Raw genomic sequence first — 24117 nt, forward strand, 5'->3', positions numbered from 1 at the left:
TACTCTGTTCATACCAGCAGTATGGGCACAAATATAATAACCGCCCAATTTTAACTTTCTTATGAGTGTTTCTGAAAAAGGTGTTGTGCCATTAAGAAATATTCAAAACGTAAATGCAATAATATTTATTTCTTTAAAAATTGTCGAACGATGGAACGTCGATAGTCTATTCCCGGTCTGACAGCTTCTCGAGGCCAACCGGGAGGACAAAGACGACAATCACCTGGACTACATTCTTTAAGTCGATATCCTGTGGTGTAACCGGTTATGGTGCTTGTCCATTTTGTCCTTAAAATAAAAATAAAAAATACATAAGAGAATACACACACACAAATACCTACCTACCTCCCTATCCTACCTACCTACCTACCTACCTACCTACCTCCCTCCCTCCCTACCTACCTACCTACCTACCTACCTACCTACCTACCTACCTACCTACCTACCTACCTACCTACCTACCTACCTACCTACCTACCTACCTACCTACCTACCTACCTACACTATTACAATTTACTGCCATAGAATGCATCTATCAAGCGTAGAGCGTGACTTTCATCAGTTTACCCTCAGCTAGCTCAAAAATGGTTCGGGGCGGTGGGGTAGCCTAGTGGTTAAAGCGTTCGCTCGTCACGCCGAAGACCCGGGTTCGATTCCCCACATGGGCACAATGTGTTAAGCCCATTTCAGGTGTCCCCCGCCGTGATATTGCTGGAATATTGCTAAAAGCGGCGTAAAACTAAACTCAGTCAGTCAGTCAAAAATGGTTCAATGGATCTCAAAATCAGTCGTGTGTTACGATGCGGTAAATTGACATTTCTATTGCCAATTAAGCTATAGTGCGTATCAGATTTCGGGTCTCCGGTAAGGCAGAATTGTGACCCTCGCATAAGGATATAAAGCTAATTAACACTGAAAGTGAGATATATGCACAGTATCAATATAAATGTATAAAATATAACAAATATATGTTGTGTAATAATAAGGAATATTTTGATGGTGGCCTGACTGGTGGTTGTGTTGTATTGCAAACTTGACAGGGATGTCATTCTTGGTGTTCAAAGTAGCAGGACAGCCGCTTGTATTTTCTAGATATCTCCAGTATATCGTCTCCTTGTAAGTGTCCTTCGTTGTGTACTCATAACCAGCAGTAATATACGTCCACCTTTAGGATGAGGTAGAAACTTGATTTAAACGTTAGCATTAGCCATGGTGAATGATGTCCAAAACACTTCATACTGACCTTTATATCTACATCAAATTGTACATTGTTCACAACTTTAAAACCCCCAAAGTGAACAAAACTCATCAAATCAAATTGAACAATAATCACAGAGTTAAAACAACACTTTAAAAACATTTCAAATCTTAAAACACTAAGTGAACAAAAGTCATCAAAATCTAAGTGAACACAGTTCACAAAATCAAACTTTATTTACCTGGTGAACTTATTTGAGTGAAGTTATTTGAGCTAGCTTTCGCTTAGTGAACATAGTTCAGATACAGACTATAATCCCCCAGCCCTAATTCCCTTAATCCCTTGAATTTCAGTTTTGTTCTAGCTGAGGACACACCCTTTCATTACATGCCATTGAGTATTATTATATTAGACCAAATATGTATAAAATGAATATCCTATTTAACACCAAGAAACTAGCAACTATAAGAAAACTCTCAATTGTGTGTAAAATAATTATGGCTTTATTTAAGAAATAATTTCAATAGTTTAATATGTAATTAGCTCGATGTACATTGCACCTATCATGCCGTTTGTATATACTTTTTATGTTGTATATAAATGTAAATATTATTTATGTACCTCTTATGCTGCAGTTTGCAGGCTGAGTGAATAAAAGTTCAGTTCAGACGATGACAAGAGGCATTTTACAACCGTTATAAACATTTGGCAATCGTTAAGACGTCCGCTTGACTATCATAACAAACAGACAATAGCAGAGCTGAAAGTCAAAGCGAACAGTTAAACTCACAGAAACATATACATTTTACAACAATAACAAATAATAGAATCCCATGACACTTGGTAATAATATCACTTGAGTGAGGGCGGTAATGTTACAGCAATGTAGTGCATGGGCATTCGATCGGGCATGATAAGCGAACACTTCCACAAGGCCACGCTGACAATCATAACATATACTGCCTTAGCGAACACTAGAACTAGATAGCGGTCGCTTTGCAAGCATAGGATATCGGTCGCATGGCAACCATAGCGTACAATTGACAATCACAGATTGTTGGTCGACATTCTAGGAGTTGGTGAGTTAATAATGAAGCATATGACTGAATGATGTTTAGCTGTTAGCTTAATAATGAATTGTGAAACGTTGCACTATGCAATAAACAAAAAGTTGTTTATCCGTATAGATGTATGCTTCATTATTAATCAAAACAGACTTGACTATCACAACAAACTGTTGAATAATCTATGATTGTCACTGAGATACCGCAGTGTGTACAGCCGTGGAAAACAGATTCAGCCAGTCCCCGACATGGTGCCAGGTTATGTTTGTCTGTAACACACAATTGATATCAGAAGATGACTGATATTATGTGACGAAACGCTCAGTCAACAGATACAACACTTCAAGTCAAGTGAATTACCTGTATCGAGTGCATCTGTTCCAGCCCAAGAAACCGCACTTTGTAGTGTACTTCTGCTTGATGGAGACACGTTTCCCATAGATCCTGTGACATATATATATGAAGACATTCAGTGAGATAAATACATTTCCCGTCCCTGTATGTCACAAGCCTGATAGTAGAATAGAATGAGACAAGTTCATCATATATATACTCAAAGGCAACAGTTAGTGTGATCAACATATTTGTTTATATTAATAATAAAATATTTATAACGCATTTTAATATTCTATATAATACTTAATCCATAACCCATACAGGGTCCTGTCGGTAGTTTTTGTTTTGCATGCGTTTTTCGTGCTATCAAGAAGTCCGTGGAAAAAAGCATAAAACGAGCCGAGTACAAAGTGTGGCTCTAAACCTTGAATCATTGTCACCCAAAATCATTGTTTAGATGTCGACCGGTCCGAAAACACAAATTTGGAAGAATCTGCTTGCATTTCTCTATGCCAAGGCTAACTGAAAAGGAAAGATGGCAAACCATTGGAATGCTTGAAACCGGAACATCCGAGCGCAACGTTGCACAGTAGTTTTTGTGCACAGGAACACCATATGCCGCTTGTGGAGACGTCATCAATAAAATGTCGTCGTTGCAGACCGTCCCAGCCACACTGACAGCCCGAACAGTTCCTGGTGTCAACAGGACATCGCCAAGGACCATTTGCCGGCGTTTTGCTGCACATACATGCGAGACGCCCTGCCAGCTGACAAATTTTGACATTACGTCACCAACGTCTACGACTGCAGAGGAGCAGACAACATCTGCGGTGTAGAGCACGTGGGTGGAGACATGTTCTCTTTACTGACGAGTCCAGATTAACGTCCTTCCCTGGCCCGCTGAATCTCCAGATCTGTCGCCTATCGAACACGTCTGGGACGGAATGGAGAGGAGATTGAGATGTTGGCCAAATCCCCACGGTTCAGGAACTCCGCCAGGTGCTTCCACAAATATAGAACGCCATTCCACAAGACTTCTTGCTACGTTTGATTCGCTCCATAAGGCGCAGGTGTCAAGCATGCGTCAATGCTCATGGTGAACACATACGTTATTGACTGAATTGAATTTCATTTTGACCGTTCTCTTACTGTGACCTCATTGTGTCCGCCAGAATAGTATACAATGTGCCATTTGCAATCCTATTGTGGAATGATTTTCTTGCATTATTAAAAAAGTATCATCATGAAAATATCAGTTGTTAATTCGCATATCTAACTTCAAGTCAATCACCCTAACTTTTGCCTTTGAGTATACCTACATCATCAGGCGTATACCTACATGCACATTCACGTAATTCTGTGTACATGAATAGTACTGTGGATGGTTGCAGTCAACGCATGATTAACTAAACTAACGGGCAAAAGAAACAACATGTTGCCCATACACTTGATATTAAATTTCACTACCCTTTTTCACAATGGTGGTTTGTCGTTGTGTAGTATCAGTGATTTTCACTTGGTATCGCGTCTTTTGCCTTTAGTATATTTGTAAGGAATGAGTTGATGCATTATATTTTCAATTTGTCATTACACTGTATTTAATTCTTTTAATGACACTAACCATTACTATCTCAGTTATTATAAAAGTTCATTCTTCATGTAAATGGTATGAAACCTAATACTCACGGCCGCCTGTAGCTCACCCTCTCTCTATTGCATTCGCAGCGACAACGCCCCCCTGGAACTGGAGAGATTATTGTTATATACACTCGTGTCCTTTCTGTCATGCAGTATAACATAACAACTGTAATGCATAAGAGCACAATTTCACACATTTTCGACAATATGCTGGCCTATATCATACATACTGGGGAAAATGCAATCACTTTAGCTTCCTATTAATGGAAAAAAAATACTTTATCATCCCTTACGTCTTACCTGAAATCGATAATATGTTGCTTTTCAGGATATTCGTAAAGTGCGCTCCAATGGACATAACTCTATGGACTTTGCTTGAAATAATGTTCGGCCTGTAGAGGGCACCAGAGTCGATTTAATGCAACGTTACTTAAATTCATTCAAACTTTTTAATCAAATATTGTCAACTAAATACGTATTTTTTTCGGAATAAATTACACGGTAGCTTCCCTAGGGCTAATAGTCAGTGTTATTGAGAGAAATTCATTATTAACATTTAGAAAAGTGTGGTAAGAAACAGTGCCTTTAAGAACCACCCATGTGAGTGAGTGTTCTATGCACGTGCATGTCCTTACATTATTGGTGTAGCAGTGGCGGAAAATATCATAACATTTTAACTCCGCCATTACATAACACTTGTGATTTACCATCTCTTCACCATTACATAACACCTGTGATTTACCATCTCTTCGCCATTACATAACACTTATGATTTATCATCTCTTCGCCATTACATAACACTTGTGATTTATCATCTCTTTCGACGAGATAAATATTACAGGCAAAAGGTTACTATCCTTTAAAATGTTGTGTTATTTATAGGGAATCACTGATTCTGTCATATGAACACACGCACGCATGCACGCCCACGCGCGCACACATGCACGCCTAAATACGCACACAAACAAGCACAATAATAACACAACTAATATAATAAGGTGGTCATTAGGACTGCACGGTATTACCGGTACATATTTTCTGTTTGGCGGTGAAACTGCTTTTAATCAAAAGGTTGATCAAGGAACAAGGGAAACAATTATTTTACGATTTTTTTATACATTTGCCTACAATGTTACACTGAATGATTGTCGCTGATGCATTAACTCGTGTATAATCATGTATGTCCATTTTCGGAACTGCCTTGTATAAATCAATTGTATATACATTTACATGTATGTTCTCATGTAAATTATAACTTTAGGCAATCATCTTGATTAAGTAATTGTGTATACATCCATACCAATTCTGCAGCTTTTCACCCTTCCTGTATTTATATAATATGTTTGATCGGATGACCCTTTGGAGGAAATAAAGAATCTCTCTTTCTCTCTCTCTCTCTCTCTCTCTCTCTCAATATTGCAATACAATTTATTTGCCAATACGTACGTACGCACGCAAAAAAAGCACGCACGCACGCACACACACACACGCATGTACATCTGATGGTATTCAAAAGTATTACCAGGTGTCGGTGACATGTCACATCAACCAGGATGTCTAATCAAACTCGGTATAGCACAATCCCCTCCTCTAAAGTAAATAAGTTGCGTATGTACAGATGCTTTATGGGAGTGTTTCCTGCAATCTAATTGGACCTCCTACAGCTGACTTCACCTAGAGAATGCATTGTCGACGGCTTTTTTACACAGGGCAATGTATTGCTCAAAATAGTTAGTCTTTGGTTCAACCCTTGTTCACTGATAGCCATATATATAAGTAAAGGGACGTAATGCTTACAAATACCCCCTCTCTTTTCTTGGCGAATTTGGGTGAGAATACACAGCCGTGATTCGTACAGAATTAAAGCCAGATACATTTCAGCCTTATCAAAATCGGTTCACTATTTACCGAGTAACTATGCTTGGAGCTCGGGAAAAGACAAAAAAAAATTTAAAAAACGCCGAAAACGTGCCTCAGAAAAACATCGCCTCTTGGCGAAGAAATACCATCAGTAAAGTATTTCAGTTAAAAACACACAATCGAAAACTTGAAAAAGCATTACCATTTCGTGATCGATAGATATTCTGCTTTTGTATTCTAACCTCTCATATGACACAAGCTATTGATTTTACCTGACACACACTTCATTAGAAAAATAAAGGGTTCGAGTCCACAATCTTTGTCCTTTACCTTTAATAGGCTCGCTCTAACGACGAGCTGCTCTCTGACTGGCCATAAATTAAATGCCTGTATGATATATTTTCTCAGGTATGCTTTTGGCGTACAAATGAAAAAGTTGTATAAACTTACACGAGCTGAACATTGTTTTTGATATTTTTAATGAAACGAATTGCACCAAATCCATGTTGCAGTGTCACGTTTAGAATTGTCGTAACGAATCTAATTTGTGGCTACTCCATAATACTTACAGAGGAAATTCAATTCAAACCAAACCGAAACTTGAGTCTCATTAACCTATTCAGACAATGACCTACGTTTCAGCCGATCCGAATTTTCTCGTGTGAAATAGAAAATAGACATCACAAACAACTATTGTTACGGCGTATGTACTTGTGAACCTTGAATTGAAAAACCATCAATCTTGTGATTCATTTACAAGCATGAATATCTTACCTTTCGATGTACTGCAATAAATCAATATATGCATGAATACACAACACAAATAGTTTGACCAGACCAACTTAGATAGAGAGAGAGAGAGAGAGAGAGAGACAGACAGAGAGAGAGAGAGAGAGAGAGAGAGAGAGAGAGAGAGAGAGAGAGAGAGAGAGAGAGAGAGAGAGAGAGAGAGAGAGAGAGAGAGAACACAAATAGTTTGACCAGAGCAACTTAGATGAGAGAGAGAGAGGGCCGCACACACACCGAATAATAACACAACTCATGTAATGACGTGTTCATACACACACGCACACATACACACGCACGTGCATCTAGTACATGTCACATAAATCAGGATGACTGTTTAATTATATTCGGAATAACGCAACCCCCTCCTCTCAACTAAACGTGCGGCGTATGTACATGAGTCGCGGTAAGTGTGAGTGTATCCTGCATCCTGATTGGATGAAGCGATCTGAAAGCTTTTCAGTACGATTCCTCCATGCTGTCACTTTTCTCAACATTTTTCTGATCATTCTGTTCAGTTAACATAGCATCACATGATGCAATACATCACGTCATGTACATGCACCTCCTACAGCTGTGTACACTCACCGAGAGAATGCATTGTCAGTTTATGATATGTTCCCCGCCGTGATATTCCTGGAATATTGCTAAAAGCGGCATAAAACCCAACTCACTCACTCACTCAGTTTATGATATAAGGCCCGTCCGACTGCCCCTGACGGGCTAGATTTCTGACGACCGGTCTATATTTACAGCTAGCCAGACTGATGGTTTGGTAAGATTTTTAGATAACATGTTCCGTACAAATGAGTAAATTCACCACATAATCTATTTTTCAAATTGAGCGTCACATTTAGACTTGACAATTACTCTGAAAATGACTGTCGTGAATAGACTGTTAGACAGTAAATACATGTCTCAGGTTCATTACATTATTCATTGTAACTAAAAACTGAGTTATTTTCTTTGGATAGTCTGGTCTGGTTAAATCCATTTTGGGCTGGTAACATTTTTAAGTTACCAGCTCTCTGATGTCTGGCTGGGTTTTTGGCTTATTTCATACACTGGCATTGTCGACAGCTTTTTACTACTCAAACAAGCCCTCCCACTACAATACTCTACTACTGCAACACAATATGTGTTTTCACATTTTTTGGTGTTATTGAGTGCCAGACTGCAACAAATGGAAACTTATTCTGAGCATCTATTACATCTGCACATCTGAGAACACATGGCCTTACATCAACTGACAGTGGTATGCTTTATTGAGGAAGGGCGACCAAATGTCGCAAACAGCAAATTGTGTAGAATTGAAAGTAAAAGCAGTGGAATCAACCTAAACGAGCTGAGCTGTTTTTGATATTTTTCATTTTACCATTTTCCACCAAATTCATCTGGCCGAATCGCTTTTAATCACGTCTTAACGAATCTAAATGGCGATCACTTTGCAATACTTACAGAGGAAATTTCAGTCAAATACCATTGTGTCGAGTTTGAAGGGATTTACGAAATTCTTCAAATGCCCCCATGTTCGACACAATCGAAAATGATTACTTGATGAAGAATTAGACCAGGTTTCTACTTCAAGACAAGCGTACATTCGACAGATCTAAGCTCGACACAACTGTATTTGACTGTATGTTAAAATCAACAAGACCGTAACGACAATCAATCTATTATAATAACATTTGGTTATACTTACGGAGTTTTGACTGCACGGCTTCGATGAGGACCGCCACCGAGAGCAAGAGAAGGAACCACTTCATCCTGGCGATCATCTTGACGAATGTGATGTCTGGATAAACACCTAAAAATATACCCAGGGCCTCCTTTCACAAAGCACTAAGGTGATCGTAAGTCACTGATGTAACCTTAGTGCAATGTTCAGGGATGGGAGTTAAGGTTAACCTTAGTAAAGGTTGCTTCGTGAAAGGAGCCCCAGGTGAAACCCGGATGCTTGCTCTGTTACAGAGTGCAGGTATGTTGAACCAACTAATTGAATCCACGGTGACTGGGCGGTGTGTTTGATGTTGTTTAGCAAGAGGTTGCAAGGTAAAATCTGATGTTTGTTAATGTTTTTATTCCTCAGCCATGTAGTTAACATTGCCTCATTATGACCATTTCAAAGATTCCTGCCACGTGTTTTGCTTTCTATATGTCACCGAATTTGGTACATACACCTATTACAAATTACGCGAATCAAGAAAAATGCTGGCTGTGTCGTATAGTTTCTGAATTTGCAAGTAGGAATCCACTCTGTTGGACAAGTTATTGTGACTACGATTGACAAACGCAATATATGCCATACGATGAACTTTCTCAATGATAGCATATTTGTAAAACTTTGTGTGTGTGTGGGGGGGGACTATTTAGACAAGAAGTGCTCCACTTGATCTGTTTCTTTATGCATATGAATCAGAATTTCTGCCTGGGTTGGCAATATCCAAACAAGGTCATTTGACCAAGAAGTGTAAGTTAAGGTTCAGCTGGTATATCGATGATTTAATATCGTTCAATAACCATCAAATAGCCAATTCCCTTCCTCTGATTTATCCACCTGAACTTGAAATTAAGGAGACAAGTGAGCCCGACTCAACGCTTTCATATTTAGAATTATGCATAAAGATTCAGAGTGACAAAAAACTCTCCACAAACTTTCCTTTCATGTCGAGCAATATTCCCACAGCTCCAGCCTTTGGTGTTTCACATTTCACAACTTTGAGGTACAATCGAGCATGCTCTATTTACTAAGATTTCAAAGAGCGTCGTAGCACTCTTGCTCAAATTTGTTTAATCAAGGCTACTACATTCAAGACCTCAGTAAAGCTTTCAATAAGTGTTATGGTAGACACGTGGAGGACATTTTCGAAATTTGACGTATCAGTGACAAAATGTTATGTCTGATGTAACAACAACAACATCATACAGTTGTAATACAAATATATGCTCATGATATAATCACACTTGTACAATCGTCTCTGCTTTTAGCAGAGGTGTCTTATGGATGTGGAGAGAGTTATGTATTATGCGTATGGAAGTGCAGCAAGAGGAATTTTCAGTTGAGTTAAAACAAACAAACAAATATTGAAGGATTAACCGAAAGCACGATGATTGATTAATTTCTTTTATCTTGAACAGCCGATTTGTCAAAGGTGGTGTTTATGTATTTAGATTTACTAACGTAATTGAATATACCAACATTCTGTCGTAAAGTGCCTGTGTAAAAAAGACAACGTCCTTCCTTCAACCGCCAATACTGATCATTGTTGGCAAACTAAATTACTTTTTTAAAGAATGGTGGACATCATGTAAGTAGTTGTTAGGTAGGCTATCTTGGGGACCAATGAGACAATACACCAAGGTATAAAAACATAAAACAGTCACGTGACCAGTTGAGAAACTATCACTAGTTATGACGTCATATCACTTTTCGCTTTTTCGACTGTTAAGACCATGAAATGGAACATGGATTCTTTGTCAGCTGCAGATGAATGGCATATTGTTCCTTTATGTGGATATTGATGGATACATTCCTCGAACAGGGAATAGCCTGATATTATTTGTACATCTTAAGTCTGTTTTAACTTTATATTTGTATTTTGCTTTTATTCATTTGTTGTAACATTCAACAAAATCATTTTGTTTTGCCGTAAATTCTAATGAGACAGACAACATACATTAGGTCACACTTAGGGTGTGTGTGCGAAATATGATTCACGTTGGCAATCTATAACATGCCTAGATATTACAGTTATGCTACAAATTCACTAGAAACAGATATTGTACATTTTATTAACTTTCAACCAGTGAAGGTCCGGGTTTGAATCGATCTTCAGTAACCCATGCTTATCGTAAGAGGCGACTAACGGGATCGGGTGGTCAGGCTCGCTGACGTGGTTGACACATGTCATCGTATCCCATTTGCGTAGATCGATGCTCATGCTGTTGATTACTGGGTTATCAGAACGCCGCCATATAGCTGTACTATTGCTGAGTGCGGCGTAAAACTAAATTCACTTCCTCATTTATTAAGTTTCAAAATACATACAATAATAATAATATACTAATTAGGATTATGAGAATAAATATAAAGACGTATTTTGACATCGTTATTTTACAGTCCTAACATGTTTTACCACTGGCAGATGAAGTCAGACTTCAAAATGTTTTCATGTGTCATCATAACAATGAAGATGGAAATACTAACGAGTAAAACAGTTTTCATCTTTGTTGATCAATGTAAACTTATACTACCATTTGCGCTTGCGGGTGACGCAGCAGAGATCGCAAACCAGTTACGAATTCTGGGATATCATCCGGGTACTCTCGGGACAAAAACAATAACAAAAGCAACAACCAGTCCACGGAAATTGCTCTGGATCAGTGTCCACCCTACTCTACTCTGTTCATACCAGCAGTTAGGGCACAAATATAATAACCGCCCAATTTTAATTTTCTTATGAGTGTTTCTGAAAAAGGTGTTGTGCCATTAAGAAATATTCAAAACGTAAATGCAGTAATATTTATTTCTTTACAATTTGTCGAACGTTGGAACGTCGATAGTCTCGAGGCCAACCGGGACAAGGACGACAATCAACTGGACTACATTCTTTAAGTCGATATCCTGTGGTGTAACCGGTTATGGTGCTTGTCCATTTTGTCCTTAAAATAAAAAAAAAAAAATTACATAAGAGAATATACACACACAAATACCTACCTCCCTACCTACCCAATCCCACCTACCTACCTACCTACCTACCTACCTACCTACCTACCTACCTACCTACCTACCTACCTACCTACCCACCTACCTACCTGCCTACCTACCTACCTACCCACCTACCTGCCTGCCTACCCCCTGCCTGCCTGCCCACCTACCTACCTGCCTGCCCCTGCCTGCCCACCTGCCACCTACCCTGCACTACCTACCCACACTTTACTGCCACAGAGGCATCTGTCAAGCGTAGAGCGTGACTTTCATCAGTTTACCCTCAGCTAGCTCAAAAATGATTCACTGGATCTCAAAATCAGTCGTGTGTAACGATGCGGTAAATTGACATTTCTATAGCCAATTAAGCTATAGTGCGTATCAGATTTCGGGTCTCCGGTAAGGCAGAATTGTGACCCTCGCATAAGGATATAAAGCTAACTAACACTGAAAGTGAGATATATGCACAGTATCAATATAAATGTATAAAATATAACAAATAAATGTAGTGTAATAATAAGGAATATTTTGATGGTGGCCTGACTGGTGGTTGTGTTGTATTGCAAACTTGACAGGGATGTCATTCTTGGTGTTCAAAGTAGCAGGACAGCCGCTTGTATGTTCTTGATATCTCCAGTATATCGTCTCCTTGTAAGTGTCCTTCTTTGTGTACTCATAACCAGCAGTAATATACGTCCACCTTTAGGATGAGGTAGAAACTTGACCTAAACGTTAGCATAAGCCATGGTGAATGATGTCCAAAACACTTCATACTGACCTTTATATCTACATCAAATTGTACATTGTTCACAACTTAAAAAAACCCCAAAGTGAACAAAACTCATCAAATCAGATTGAACAATAATCACAGTTAAAACAACACTTTAAAAACATTTCAAATCTTAAAAACACTAAGTGAACAAAAATCATCAAAATCTAAGTGAACACAGTTCACAAAATCAAACTTTATTTACCTGGTGAACTTATTTGAGTGAAGTTATTTGAGTTAGCTTTCACTTAGTGAACATAGTTCAGATACAGACTATAATCCCCCAGCCCTAATCCCCTTACTCCCTTGAATTAAAGTTTTGTTCTAGCTGAGGACACACCCTTTCATTACATGCCATTGAGTATTATTATATTAGACCAAATATGTATAAAATGAATATCCTATTTAACACCAAGAAACTAGCAACTATAAGAAAACTCTCAATTTTGTGTAAAATAATTATGGCTTTATTTAAGAAATATTTTCAATAGTTTAATATGTAACTAGCTCGATGTACATTGTACCTATCATACCGTTTGTATATACTTTTTATGTTGTATATAAATGTAAATATTATTTATGTACCTCTTATGCTGCAGTTTGCAGCCTGAGTGAATACAAGTTCAGTTCAGTTCAGACGATGACAAGAGGCATTTTACAACCGTTATAAACATTTGGCAATCGTTAAGACGTCAGCTTGACTATCATAACAAACAGACAGTAGCAGAGCTGAAAGTCAAGGCGAACAGTTACTCACAGAAACATATACATTTTACAACAATAACAAATAATAGAATCCCATGACACTTGGTAATAATATCACTTGAGTGAGGGTGGTAATGTTACAGCAATATAGTGCATATGCATTCGATCGGGCGTGATAAGCGAACACTTCCACAAGGCCACGCTGACAATCATAACATATACTGCCTTAGCGAACACTAGAACTAGATAGCGGTCGCTTTGCAAGCATAGGATGTCGGTCGCATGGCAACCATAGCGTACAATTGACAATCACAGATTGTTGGTCGACATTCTAGGAGCTGGTGAGTTAATAATGAGCATATGACTGAATGATGTTTAGCTTTTAACTTAATAATGAATTGTGAAATGTTGCAATAAACAAAAAGTTGTTTATCCGTATAGACGTATGCTTCATTATTAACCAAAACAGACTTGACTATCACAACAAACTGTTGAATAATCTATGATTGTCACTGAGACACCGCAGTGTGTACAGCCGTGGAAAACAGATTCAGCCAGTCCCCGACACGGTGCCAGGTTATGTTTGTCTGTAACACACAATTGATATCAGAAGATGACTGATATTATGTGACGAAACGCCCAGTCAACAGATACAACACTTCAAGTCAAGTGAATTACCTGTATCGAGTGCATCTGTGCCAGCCCAAGAAACCGCACTTTGTCGTGTACCTCTGCTTGATGGAGACACGTTGCCCATAGATCCTGTGGTGTATATATATTGTGGAATGATTGTGGAATGATTTTCTTGCATTATTAAAAAAAAGTGTCACCATGAAAATATCAGTTGTAAATTCACATATCTAACTTCAAGTCAATCACCCTAACGTTTTGCATTGAGTATACCTACATCATCATGTGTATAAATACATGCACATTCACGTAATTCTGTGTACATGAATAGTACTGTGGATGGTTGCAGTCAACGCGTGTTTAACTAAACTAACGGGCAAAAGAACTGACTGACTGAGTTTGGTTTTACGCTGCTTTTAGCAATATTCCAGCAACATCACGGCGGGGGACACCAGAAATGGGCTTCACACATTGTGCCCATGTGGGGATTCGAACCCGGGTCTTCGGCGTGACGAGCCAACGCTTAACGGGCAAAAGAAACAACATGTTGCCCATACACTTGATATTAAATTTCACTACCCTTTTTCACAATGGTGGTTTGTGGTTGTGTAATATCAATGATTTTCACTTGGTATCGCGTCTTTTGCCTTTAGTATATTTGTAAGGAATGAGTTGATGCATTCTATTTTCAATTTGTCATTACACTGTATTTAATACTTTTGATGACACTAACTATTGCTATCCCAGTTATTATAAAAGTTCATTCTTCATGTAAATGGTATGAAACCTAATACTCACGGCCGCCTGTAGCTCACCCTCTCTCTATTGCATTCGCAGCGACAACGCCCCCCTGGAACTGGAGAGATTATAGTTATATACACTCGTGTCCTTTCTAGCATGCAGTATAACATAACAACTGTAATGCATTAAAGCACAATTTCACCCATTTTCGACAATATGCTGGCCTATATCATACACATTGGGGCAAATGCAATCACTTTAGTTTCCTATTGATGCGAAACAAAAGGACTTTATCATCCCTTACGACTTACCTGAAATCGATAATAGGTTGCGTTTCAGGATATTTTAGAACGTTATTAAAACATCTTACCTATGGGCCAGATTTTTTCACCTTATTAATTCGGTTAATTTAGAGCGTTATTTACGTTTGCTCAAAACTCATACTTTTTGAGAGTCCACAGTGGGCGGAATCAGTTTCGACTATTGGCGAGTAAAACTTCATTTCAAAATCCATTTGTTTTGGTTTGCAAATAACATATATCAATGCCTATAACTATTCTGACACTTGACAAAATTCTTTAAACGTTTAATAAAAACAATACAAATTGCTTCATTTCATCCTTATGATCAAAGTTTGAAATGAATGAAAAAAATAAATAAAATATAACACTGAAGATGAAAACGATTTATCAATGAAACAAGTGCCACGAACATATATACGATGTAGATATATTTGAGATGACTTCATGTGTAGCGTCAATGTTGAAATGCAACATGAACGTACAGGAAACATTTGAGTTTTCACACAATAGCTAAATTGAGAGGCATATCTTGCTAAACCAGGTTGTTTTCAAGAGCAAATATATATAATTGTCCATGTCTTTTCACAACACCTTTACAGACCAATATGTGCACACGTTGCGAAGTTTATTCTATAATTCCTATCACAGTAAACAAGGTTGTTCAATGACACACATAAAACATCAATATTTTTAAACGCTAATTTTACATGACAAACAAGTTAATGCACAGTTCGACACCCCAAGTGATTAAAAACAATCAATTCAAGATTTCGATAGAATTTGAGATAATTAACTACAGTGGAATCTGTCAAATCCGGACACTTTGTAAAACGGTTTTCTCCATAATCCGGACTACCCTCTGAGTCCCGGCAAAATTATTCTTAATTTATCATTAAAGCTTGCTCTATTATCCGAACTCCCTCAATTACGGACTAAAATAACCGTCCCGACAATCAACTTACTAAGAGAACGGAAATTGCTCTGGATCAGTGTCCACCCTACTCTACTCTGTTCATACCAGCAGTATGGGCACAAATATAACTTTCAATTTTAACTTTCTTATGAGTGTTGTGCCATTAAGAAATATTCAAAACGTAAATGCAGTAATATTTATTTCTTTAAAATTTGTCGAACGTCGATAGTCTATTCCCGGTCTGACAGCTTCTCGAGGCCAACCGGGAGGACAAAGACGACAATCACCTTCACATTCTTTAAGTCGATATCCTGTGGTGTAACCGGTTATGGTGCTTGTCCATTTTGTCCTTAAAATAAAAATAAAAAATACATAAGAGAATACACACACACAAATACCTACCTACCTACCTACCTACCTACCTACCTACCTACCTACCTACCTACCTACCTACCTACCTACCTACCTACCTACCTACCTACCTACCTACCTACCTACCTACCTACCTACCTACCTACCTACCTACCTACCTACCTACCTACCTACCTACCTACCTACCTACACTATTACAATTTACTGCCATAGAATGCATCTGTCAAGCGTAGAGCGTGACTTTCATCAGTTTACCCTCAGCTAGCTCAAAAATGGTTCACTGGATCTCAAAATCAGTCGTGTGTAACGATGCGGTAAATTGACATTTCTATAGCCAATTAAGCTATAGTGCGTATCAGATTTCGGGTCTCCGGTAAGGCAGAATTGTGACCCTCGCATAAGGATATAAAGCTAATTAACACTGAAAGTGAGATATATGCACAGTATCAATATAAATGTATAAAATATAACAAATAAATGTAGTGTAATAATAAGGAATATTTTGATGTTGGCCTGACTGGTGGTTGTGTTGTCTTGCAAACTTGACAGGGATGTCATTCTTGGTGTTCAAAGTAGCAGGACAGCCGCTTGTATTTTCTAGATATCTCCAGTATATCGTCTCCTTGTAAGTGTCCTTCGTTGTGTACTATATACGTCAGTAATATACGTCCACCTTTAGGATTAGGTAGAAACTTGACCTAAGCGTTAGCATTAGCCATGGTGAATGATGTCCAAAACACTTCATACTGACCTTTATATCTACATCAAATTGTACATTGTTCACAACTTAAAAAAACACCCAAAGTGAACAAAACTCATCAAATCAAATTGAACAATAATCACAGAGTTAAAACAACACTTTAAAAACATTTCAAATCTTAAAAACACTAAGTGAACCAAAATCATCAAAATCTAAGTGAACACAGTTCACAAAATCAAACTTTATTTACCTGGTGAACTTATTTGAGTGAAGTTATTTGAGTTAGCTTTCACTTAGTGAACATAGTTCAGATACAGACTATAATCCCCCAGCCCTAATCCCCTTACTCCCTTGAATTTCAGTTTTGTTCTAGCTGAGGACACACCCTTTCATTACATGCCATTGAGTATTATTATATTAGACCAAATATGTATAAAATGAATATCCTATTTAACACCAAGAAACTAGCAACTTTAAGAAAACTCTCAATTTTGTAAAATAATTATGGCTTTATTTAAGAAATAATTTCAATAACTTAATATGTAACTAGCTCGATGTACATTGCACCTATCACACCGTTCGTATATACTTTTTATGTTGTATATAAATGTAAATATTATTTATGTACCTCTTTTGCTGCAGTTTGCAGGCTGAGTGAATAAAAGTTCAGTTCAGACGATGACAAGAGGCATTTTACAACCGTTATAAACATTTGGCAATCGTTAAGACGTCCGCTTGACTATCATAACAAACAGACAATAGCAGAGCTGAAAGTCAAAGCGAACAGTTAAACTCAAAGAAACATATACATTTTACAACAATAACAAATAATAGAATCCCATGACACTTGGTAATAATATCACTTGAGTGAGGGTGGTAATGTTACAGCAATGTAGTGCATATGCATTCGATCGGGCGTGATAAGCGAACACTTCCACAAGGCCACGCTGACAATCATAACATATACTGCCTTAGCGAACACTAGAACTAGATAGCGGTCGCTTTGCAAGCATAGGATGTCGGTCGCATGGCAACCATAGCGTACAATTGACAATCACAGATTGTTGGTCGACATTCTAGGAGTTGGTGAGTTAATAATGAGCATATGACTGAATGATGTTTAGCTGTTAGCTTAATAATGAATTCTGAAACGTTGCACTATGCAATAAACAAAAAGTTGTTTATCCGTATAGACGTATGCTTCATTATTAACCAAAACAGACTTGACTATCACAACAAACTGTTGAATAATCTATGATTGTCACTGAGATACCGCAGTGTGTACAGCCGTGGAAAACAGATTCAGCCAGTCCCCGACATGGTGCCAGGTTATGTTTGTCTGTAACACACAATTGATATCAGAAGATGACTGATATTATGTGACGAAACGCCCAGTCAACAGATACAACATTTCAAGTCAAGTGAAATACCTGTATCGAGTGCATCTGTGCCAGCCCAAGAAACCGCACTTTGTCGTGTACCTCTGCCTGATGGAGACACGTTTCCCATAGATCCTGTGACATATATGTATGAAGACATTCAGTGAGATAAATACATCCCGTCCCTGTATGTGTATGTCACAAGCCTGATAGTAGAATAGAATGAGACAAGTTCATCATATATATACTCAAAAGCAACAGTAAGTGTGATCAACATATTTGTTTATATTAATGATAAAATATTTATAACGCATTTTAATATTCTATATAATACTTAATCCATAACCCATACAGGGTCCTGTCGGTAGTTTTTGTTTTGCATGCGTTTTTCGTGCTATCAAGAAGTCCGTGGAAAAAGGCATAAAACGAGCCGAGTAAAACGTGTGGCTCTAAACCTTGAATCATTGTCACCCAAAATCATTGTTTAGATGTCGACCGGTCCGAAAAGCACAAATTTGGAAGAATCTGCTTGCATTTCTCTATGCCAAGGCTAACTGAAAGGAAAGATGGCAAACCATTGGAATGCTTAAAACCGGAACATCCCAGCGCAACGTTGCACAGTAGTTTACGTGCACAGGAACACCATATGCCGCTTGTGGAGACCGTCCCTGCCACACTGACAACCCGAACAGTTCCTGGTGTCAACAGGACATCGCCAAGGACCATTTGCCGGCGTTTTGCTGCACATACATGCGAGACGTCCTGCCAGCTGACAAATTTTGACATTATGTCACCAACGTCTACGACTGCAGAGGTGCAGACAACATCTGCGGTGGAGAGCACGTGGGTGAAGATATGTTCTCTTCACTGACGAGTCCAGATTAACGTCTTTCCCTGGCCCGCTGAATCTCCAGATCTGTCGCCTATCGAACACGTCTGGGACGGAATGGAGAGGAGATTGAGATGTTGGCCAAATCCCCACGGTTCAGGAACTCCGCCAGGTGCTTCCACAAATATAGAATGCCATTCCACAAGACTTCTTGCTACGTTTGATTCGCTCCATAAGGCGCAGGTGTCAAGCATGCGTCAATACTCATGGTGAACACATACGTTATTGACTGAATTGAATTTCATTTTGACCGTTCTCTTACTGTGACCTCATTGTGTCCGCTAGAATAGTATACAATGTGCCATTTGCAATCCTATTGTGGAATGATTTTCTTGCATTATTAAAAAAGTATCATCATGAAAATATCAGTTGTTAATTCGCATATCTAGCTTCAAGTCAATGACCCTAACTTTTGCCTTTGAGTATACCTACATCATCATGTGTATAAATACATGCACATTCACGGAATTCTGTGTACATGAATAGTACTGTGGATGGTTGCAGTCAACGCGTGTTTAACTAAACTAACGGGCAAAAGAAACAACATGTTGCCCATACACTTGATATTAAATTTCACTACCCTTTTTCACAATGGTGGTTTGTCGTTGTGTAGTATCAGTGATTTTCACTTGGTATCGCGTCTTTTGCCTTTAGTATATTTGTAAGGAATGAGTTGATGCATAATATTTTCAATTTGTCATTACACTGTATTTAATTCTTTTAATGACACTAACCATTACTATCCCAGTTATTATAAAAGTTCATTCTTCATGTAAATGGTATGAAACCTAATACTCACGGCCGCCTGTAGCTCACCCTCTCTCTATTGCATTCGCAGCGACAACCACTCCCTGGAACTGGAGAGATTAAAGTTATATTCACTCGTGTCCTTTCTAGCATGCAGTATAACATAACAACTGTAATGCATAAAAGCACAATTTCACCCATTTTCGACAATATGCTGGCCTATATCATACACATTGGGGCAAATGCAATCACTTTAGTTTCCTATTGATGCGAAAAAAAGGACTTTATCATCCCTTACGACTTACCTGAAATCGATAATAGGTTGCGTTTCAGGATATTCGTAAAGTGCGCTCCAAGGGACATAACTCTTGATATAATGTTTGGCCGGTAGAGGGCGCGAGAGTCGATTTAATGCAACGTTACATTAATTCATTCTTTTTAATCAAATATTGTGAACTAAATGCGTAATTGTTTTCGGAATAAATTACACGGTAGTTTCCCAAAGGGCTAATAGTTAGTGTTATTGAGAGAAATTCATTATTTATCTATAGAGAAGTGTGGTGAGAAATAGTGCCTTTAAGAACCATCTATGTGAGTGAGTGTTCTATGCACATGCAAATTCCTACAGGTGGATACATGTCCTTATATCATTGATGTAACAGCGGCGGAAAATATCATAACGTTTTAACTTCGCCATTACATAACAGTTGTGATTAATCATCCCTTTCGACGAGACAAGTATTACAGGCAAAAGGTATTATCTTTCAAAATGTTCTGTTATTTACAGGGAATCACTGATATATTAGTGATGACGTCTCGCTGGTATATTAGGTAAAGAACATATATATATATATGAAGTTTTGTGAAATATCTCTAGGGGTTAAATTTAAATCTACACACTTTCCTTCACAACAAAAGTCTTCCTTCGCTATTCAGTGACAAAACGGCATACTGTACTGCTATAAATTGTATAAGTAAGAAAATAAAATCCATGACTGTGCAACCTAATTTTGAGATTGCTGTTATAAGAACCATAACATATATGTTTAGGAACCTAAAATGTAGAAAATAGGACCGACATGCACAATAAGTGTCACTCACTGTCAAACACGAAAGCTCTCAATATATCGCAATACGTTTCGAAATACGGGCACCTAAATCGCCAAATATAATTGCAATACAATTTATTTACCAACACACACACACAAGCATGCACGCACACGCACGCACGTACGCACGCACACGCACACACGCACACACACACACACACACACACACACACGTGCGCGCGCGTACACGCATGTACATCTGATGGGTTTAAAAAGTATTGCCAGGTGTCTATGACATGTCACATCAACCAGGATGTTTAAACAAACTCGGGATAGCACAATCCCCTCCTCTAAACTAAATAAGCGCCGTATGTACATAGGGCGCGATAGGTAGGCAGATGCTTTATGGGAGTGTATCCTGCAACCTGACTGGATGAAGCAAGGACATATTCTGAACTACTCTGCGTATGAAACCTTTACCAACATAGTGTAAAAGCATAATGTTTTTCCCCTTTCCAAATGAAATACAAAGTAATATGTTTCTCAGACAAGGCGTCTTTGGAAATAGGGCTATGAATATTAACCAATTTTGCTTTTCAATGCGATTCCTCCATGTTGTCACATTTCTCAATATCTGTATTATCATTCTGTTCAGTTGCCATAGCATCAAATAATACCACACATGACGTCATGGACACACACCTCCTACAGCTGACTACACCGAGAGAATGCATTGTCGACGGCTTTTTTCCACAGGGCCTTGTATTGCTCAAAATAATTAGTCTTTGGTTCAACCCTTGTTCACTGATAGCCATATAAATAAGTAAATGGACGTAATGCTTACAAATATCCCCTATCTTTTCTTGGCAAATTTGGGTGGGGGATTACAGAATACACAGCCGTGATTCGTACAGAATTAAAGCCAGATAAATCTCCGCTCGATTAAATCCAACATTATCAAAATCGGTTCACTATTTTTTCCGAGTAACTTAGCATGGAGCTCGGGAAAAGACAACCCCTTTCAATGGTACGCCAAAAACATGTTTAAGTATTTCAATGAAAACCCGCAATCGAAACATTGAGAAACATGACCTTTTTGTAATCGCTAGATATTCTGCTTTTGTATTCTAACCTCTCATATGAAATAAGTTATTGATTTTACCTGCCACACACGTCATTAGAAAAATAAAGGGTTCGAGTCCACTATCTTTGTCCTTCACCTTCAATAGGCTCGCACCAACGACGAGCTGCTCGCTGATTGGCCATAAATAGAATGACTGTATTTTATATTTTCTCAGGCATGCTTTTGGCCATTCTCTTCCCACAGAGGTTACTCCTGTCATATCTTCCTACGTAACCTCTGTTCTAATACGGCCCTTTCATGGTGTGAGCGTTCAAGACTCGTGATTGGAGGCAATCAGATTTAGTTGTGCAATCAGCGACGTTGTTTCAAAAGTGGTCATTCGCAAGGCCTCGGTAATTTCGGTATACTTCGAGAAAACTAAACCTCTTCCCCTGCGCGATGCGCAAACGTTTCTTCTAGACAGAACTCAGTCATGTTATGGCGGATCAGTGGCGTCTCCATTGCCCTCGTTGACAACGGACAAGCTAGCCATTAAACGTCTTGTGTGTAACATCAACACAAGTCCCCGGCAGATGGGGGATATTTGTGGCCTCACAATTGCTTGTGTTAGTCAAGTTGAATCTAAGTCGATGTAACATGTGTTCTGATTGGATAGAAAGAAGGGAGATAATTCGTGTTGCGATCTTTTGCCGCTAGGGGATTTTACGAGAACCGGGAAATATGGCCGTATTAGAACAGAGGTTCGTAGGAAGATATGACAAGTAACCTCTGTGGGAAGAGAATGGCTTTTGGCGTACAAATTAAAAAGTTGTATAAACTTACACGAGCTGAACATTGTTTTTGTTATTTTTAATGTAACATATTGCACCAAATCCATGTTGCAGTGTCACGTTTAATAATGTCGTAACGAATCTAAGTTGTGGCTACTCCATAATACTTACACACGACATTCCAGTCAACACCGTTATGTCGAAGTTGAAGGGACCTACGCTTCATGTATTCCTATGTCTGATACAACCGTAATTGATTACTTGATGAGGCATACGACCAGGGCCCTTATTCTCGAAACGTTCGTAGCCCTAAAAATTCTTAACTTTTATCGTAGCCAATGTGTTAAGAATGGGCTTAAGAAGTTCGTAGGGCTTAAGAAGTTTCGAGAATAGCTAGCCAGGTTTCTACTTCGAGACAAGGGTTCATTCAACAGATCGACACAACTGGATTTGACTGAATATTAAAATCAACAAGTCCGTAACAACAATTAATCTATTAACACTTGGCCATACTTACGGAGTTTTGAATGCACGGCTTCGATGAGGACAGCCACCGAGAGCAAGAGAAGGAACCACTTCATCCTGGCGATCATCTTGACGAATGTGATGTCTGGATAAACACCTAAAAATATACCCAGGTAAAACCCGGATGTTTGCTCTGTTACAGAGTGCACGTATGTTGGACCAGCTAACTCAATCCACAGTTGTTAACTAATTCGACGCAGAGCTTGATGTTATTTAGCAAGGGTTTGCAAGGTACAATTTGATATTTTTAAAATGTTTTTATTCCTCAGCCATGTAGTTTACATTGTCTCATTATTACCATTTAAAGATTTCGGTCACGTGTTCTTTTTCTACGTGTCGCAGATACCACTATTAAATATTACGTGAAGCTATTATTTACGAATAAAGATCAATGCTGGTGTTGTTGTCCACGCTGTTTGGCTAGTTATTGTGACTGGAATTGACTTACTTGCCAAATGCAATAAATGCCGTAACGAATAACACGTGGTCGTACAAATACAAACTGAATGAATCCTTAAAATAATTAAGATATAAATATGTATGATGGGCAATGTTTATGTAACTATGTTAGTACATTAGAAGTTAAATTCCACAGTTGGTAGATCCTCAGTTGTCTTTTAATATCAGCTTATGTTCCTTATTTCAAATAATAAGATGAACATCCTAACATCCTTGCCTGTCTTGCTTGTCGTAAGAGGCGACAAACAGGATTGGGTGGTCAGGCTCGCTGACTTGGTTGACACTTGTCATCATGTCCCATTTGCGTAGATTGATCGTCATGCTGTTGATCACAGGACTGTCTGGTCTAGACCTGATTTTTAACAGACCGCCGCCATATACTAGTAGCTGTGCGGCGTATAACTAAACTCAGTCACTCACTGTCATCTGTCTGTCCGTTCGTCAGCCTGTGTTTGTGTGTGTGTGTGTGTGTGTGTACACACAGATGATAGAT

General features: G+C 38.5%; 1 protein-coding gene across 1 annotated transcript; it reads right to left on the reverse strand.

The window, feature by feature from the left end:
• Positions 1-125: 125 nt before the first annotated feature.
• LOC124258757 lies at positions 126-23784 on the reverse strand. The gene is made up of 4 exons (XM_046692838.1): positions 23158-23784; positions 19790-19847; positions 2623-2706; positions 126-288 (listed from the first exon to the last, which is right to left on the reverse strand). The coding sequence occupies exons 1-4, from the start codon at positions 23231-23233 to the stop codon at positions 126-128; spliced, it is 381 nt and encodes a 126-aa protein (XP_046548794.1). The 5' UTR covers positions 23234-23784.
• Between the last annotated feature and the right edge of the window lie 333 nt (positions 23785-24117).

This window comes from Haliotis rubra, unplaced genomic scaffold (genome assembly GCF_003918875.1).
Source record: "Haliotis rubra isolate DU_JTF1 unplaced genomic scaffold, ASM391887v1 Scf70, whole genome shotgun sequence".
Lineage (NCBI taxonomy): Eukaryota > Metazoa > Mollusca > Gastropoda > Lepetellida > Haliotidae > Haliotis > Haliotis rubra.

Excerpts from the sequence above, each read along its gene's own strand:
- LOC124258757 (XM_046692838.1), bottom strand. The coding sequence starts at position 23,233 with ATGATCGCCAGGATGAAGTGGTTCCTTCTCTTGCTCTCGGTGGCTGTC. Across the intron at positions 19,848-23,157 it reads AGCCGTGCATTCAAAACTCC|TTCCAGGGAGTGGTTGTCGC; the intron begins GTAAGTATGGCC and ends TAATCTCTCCAG. Across the intron at positions 289-2,622 it reads AACAGATGCACTCGATACAG|GACAAAATGGACAAGCACCA; the intron begins GTAATTCACTTG and ends TTTTATTTTAAG.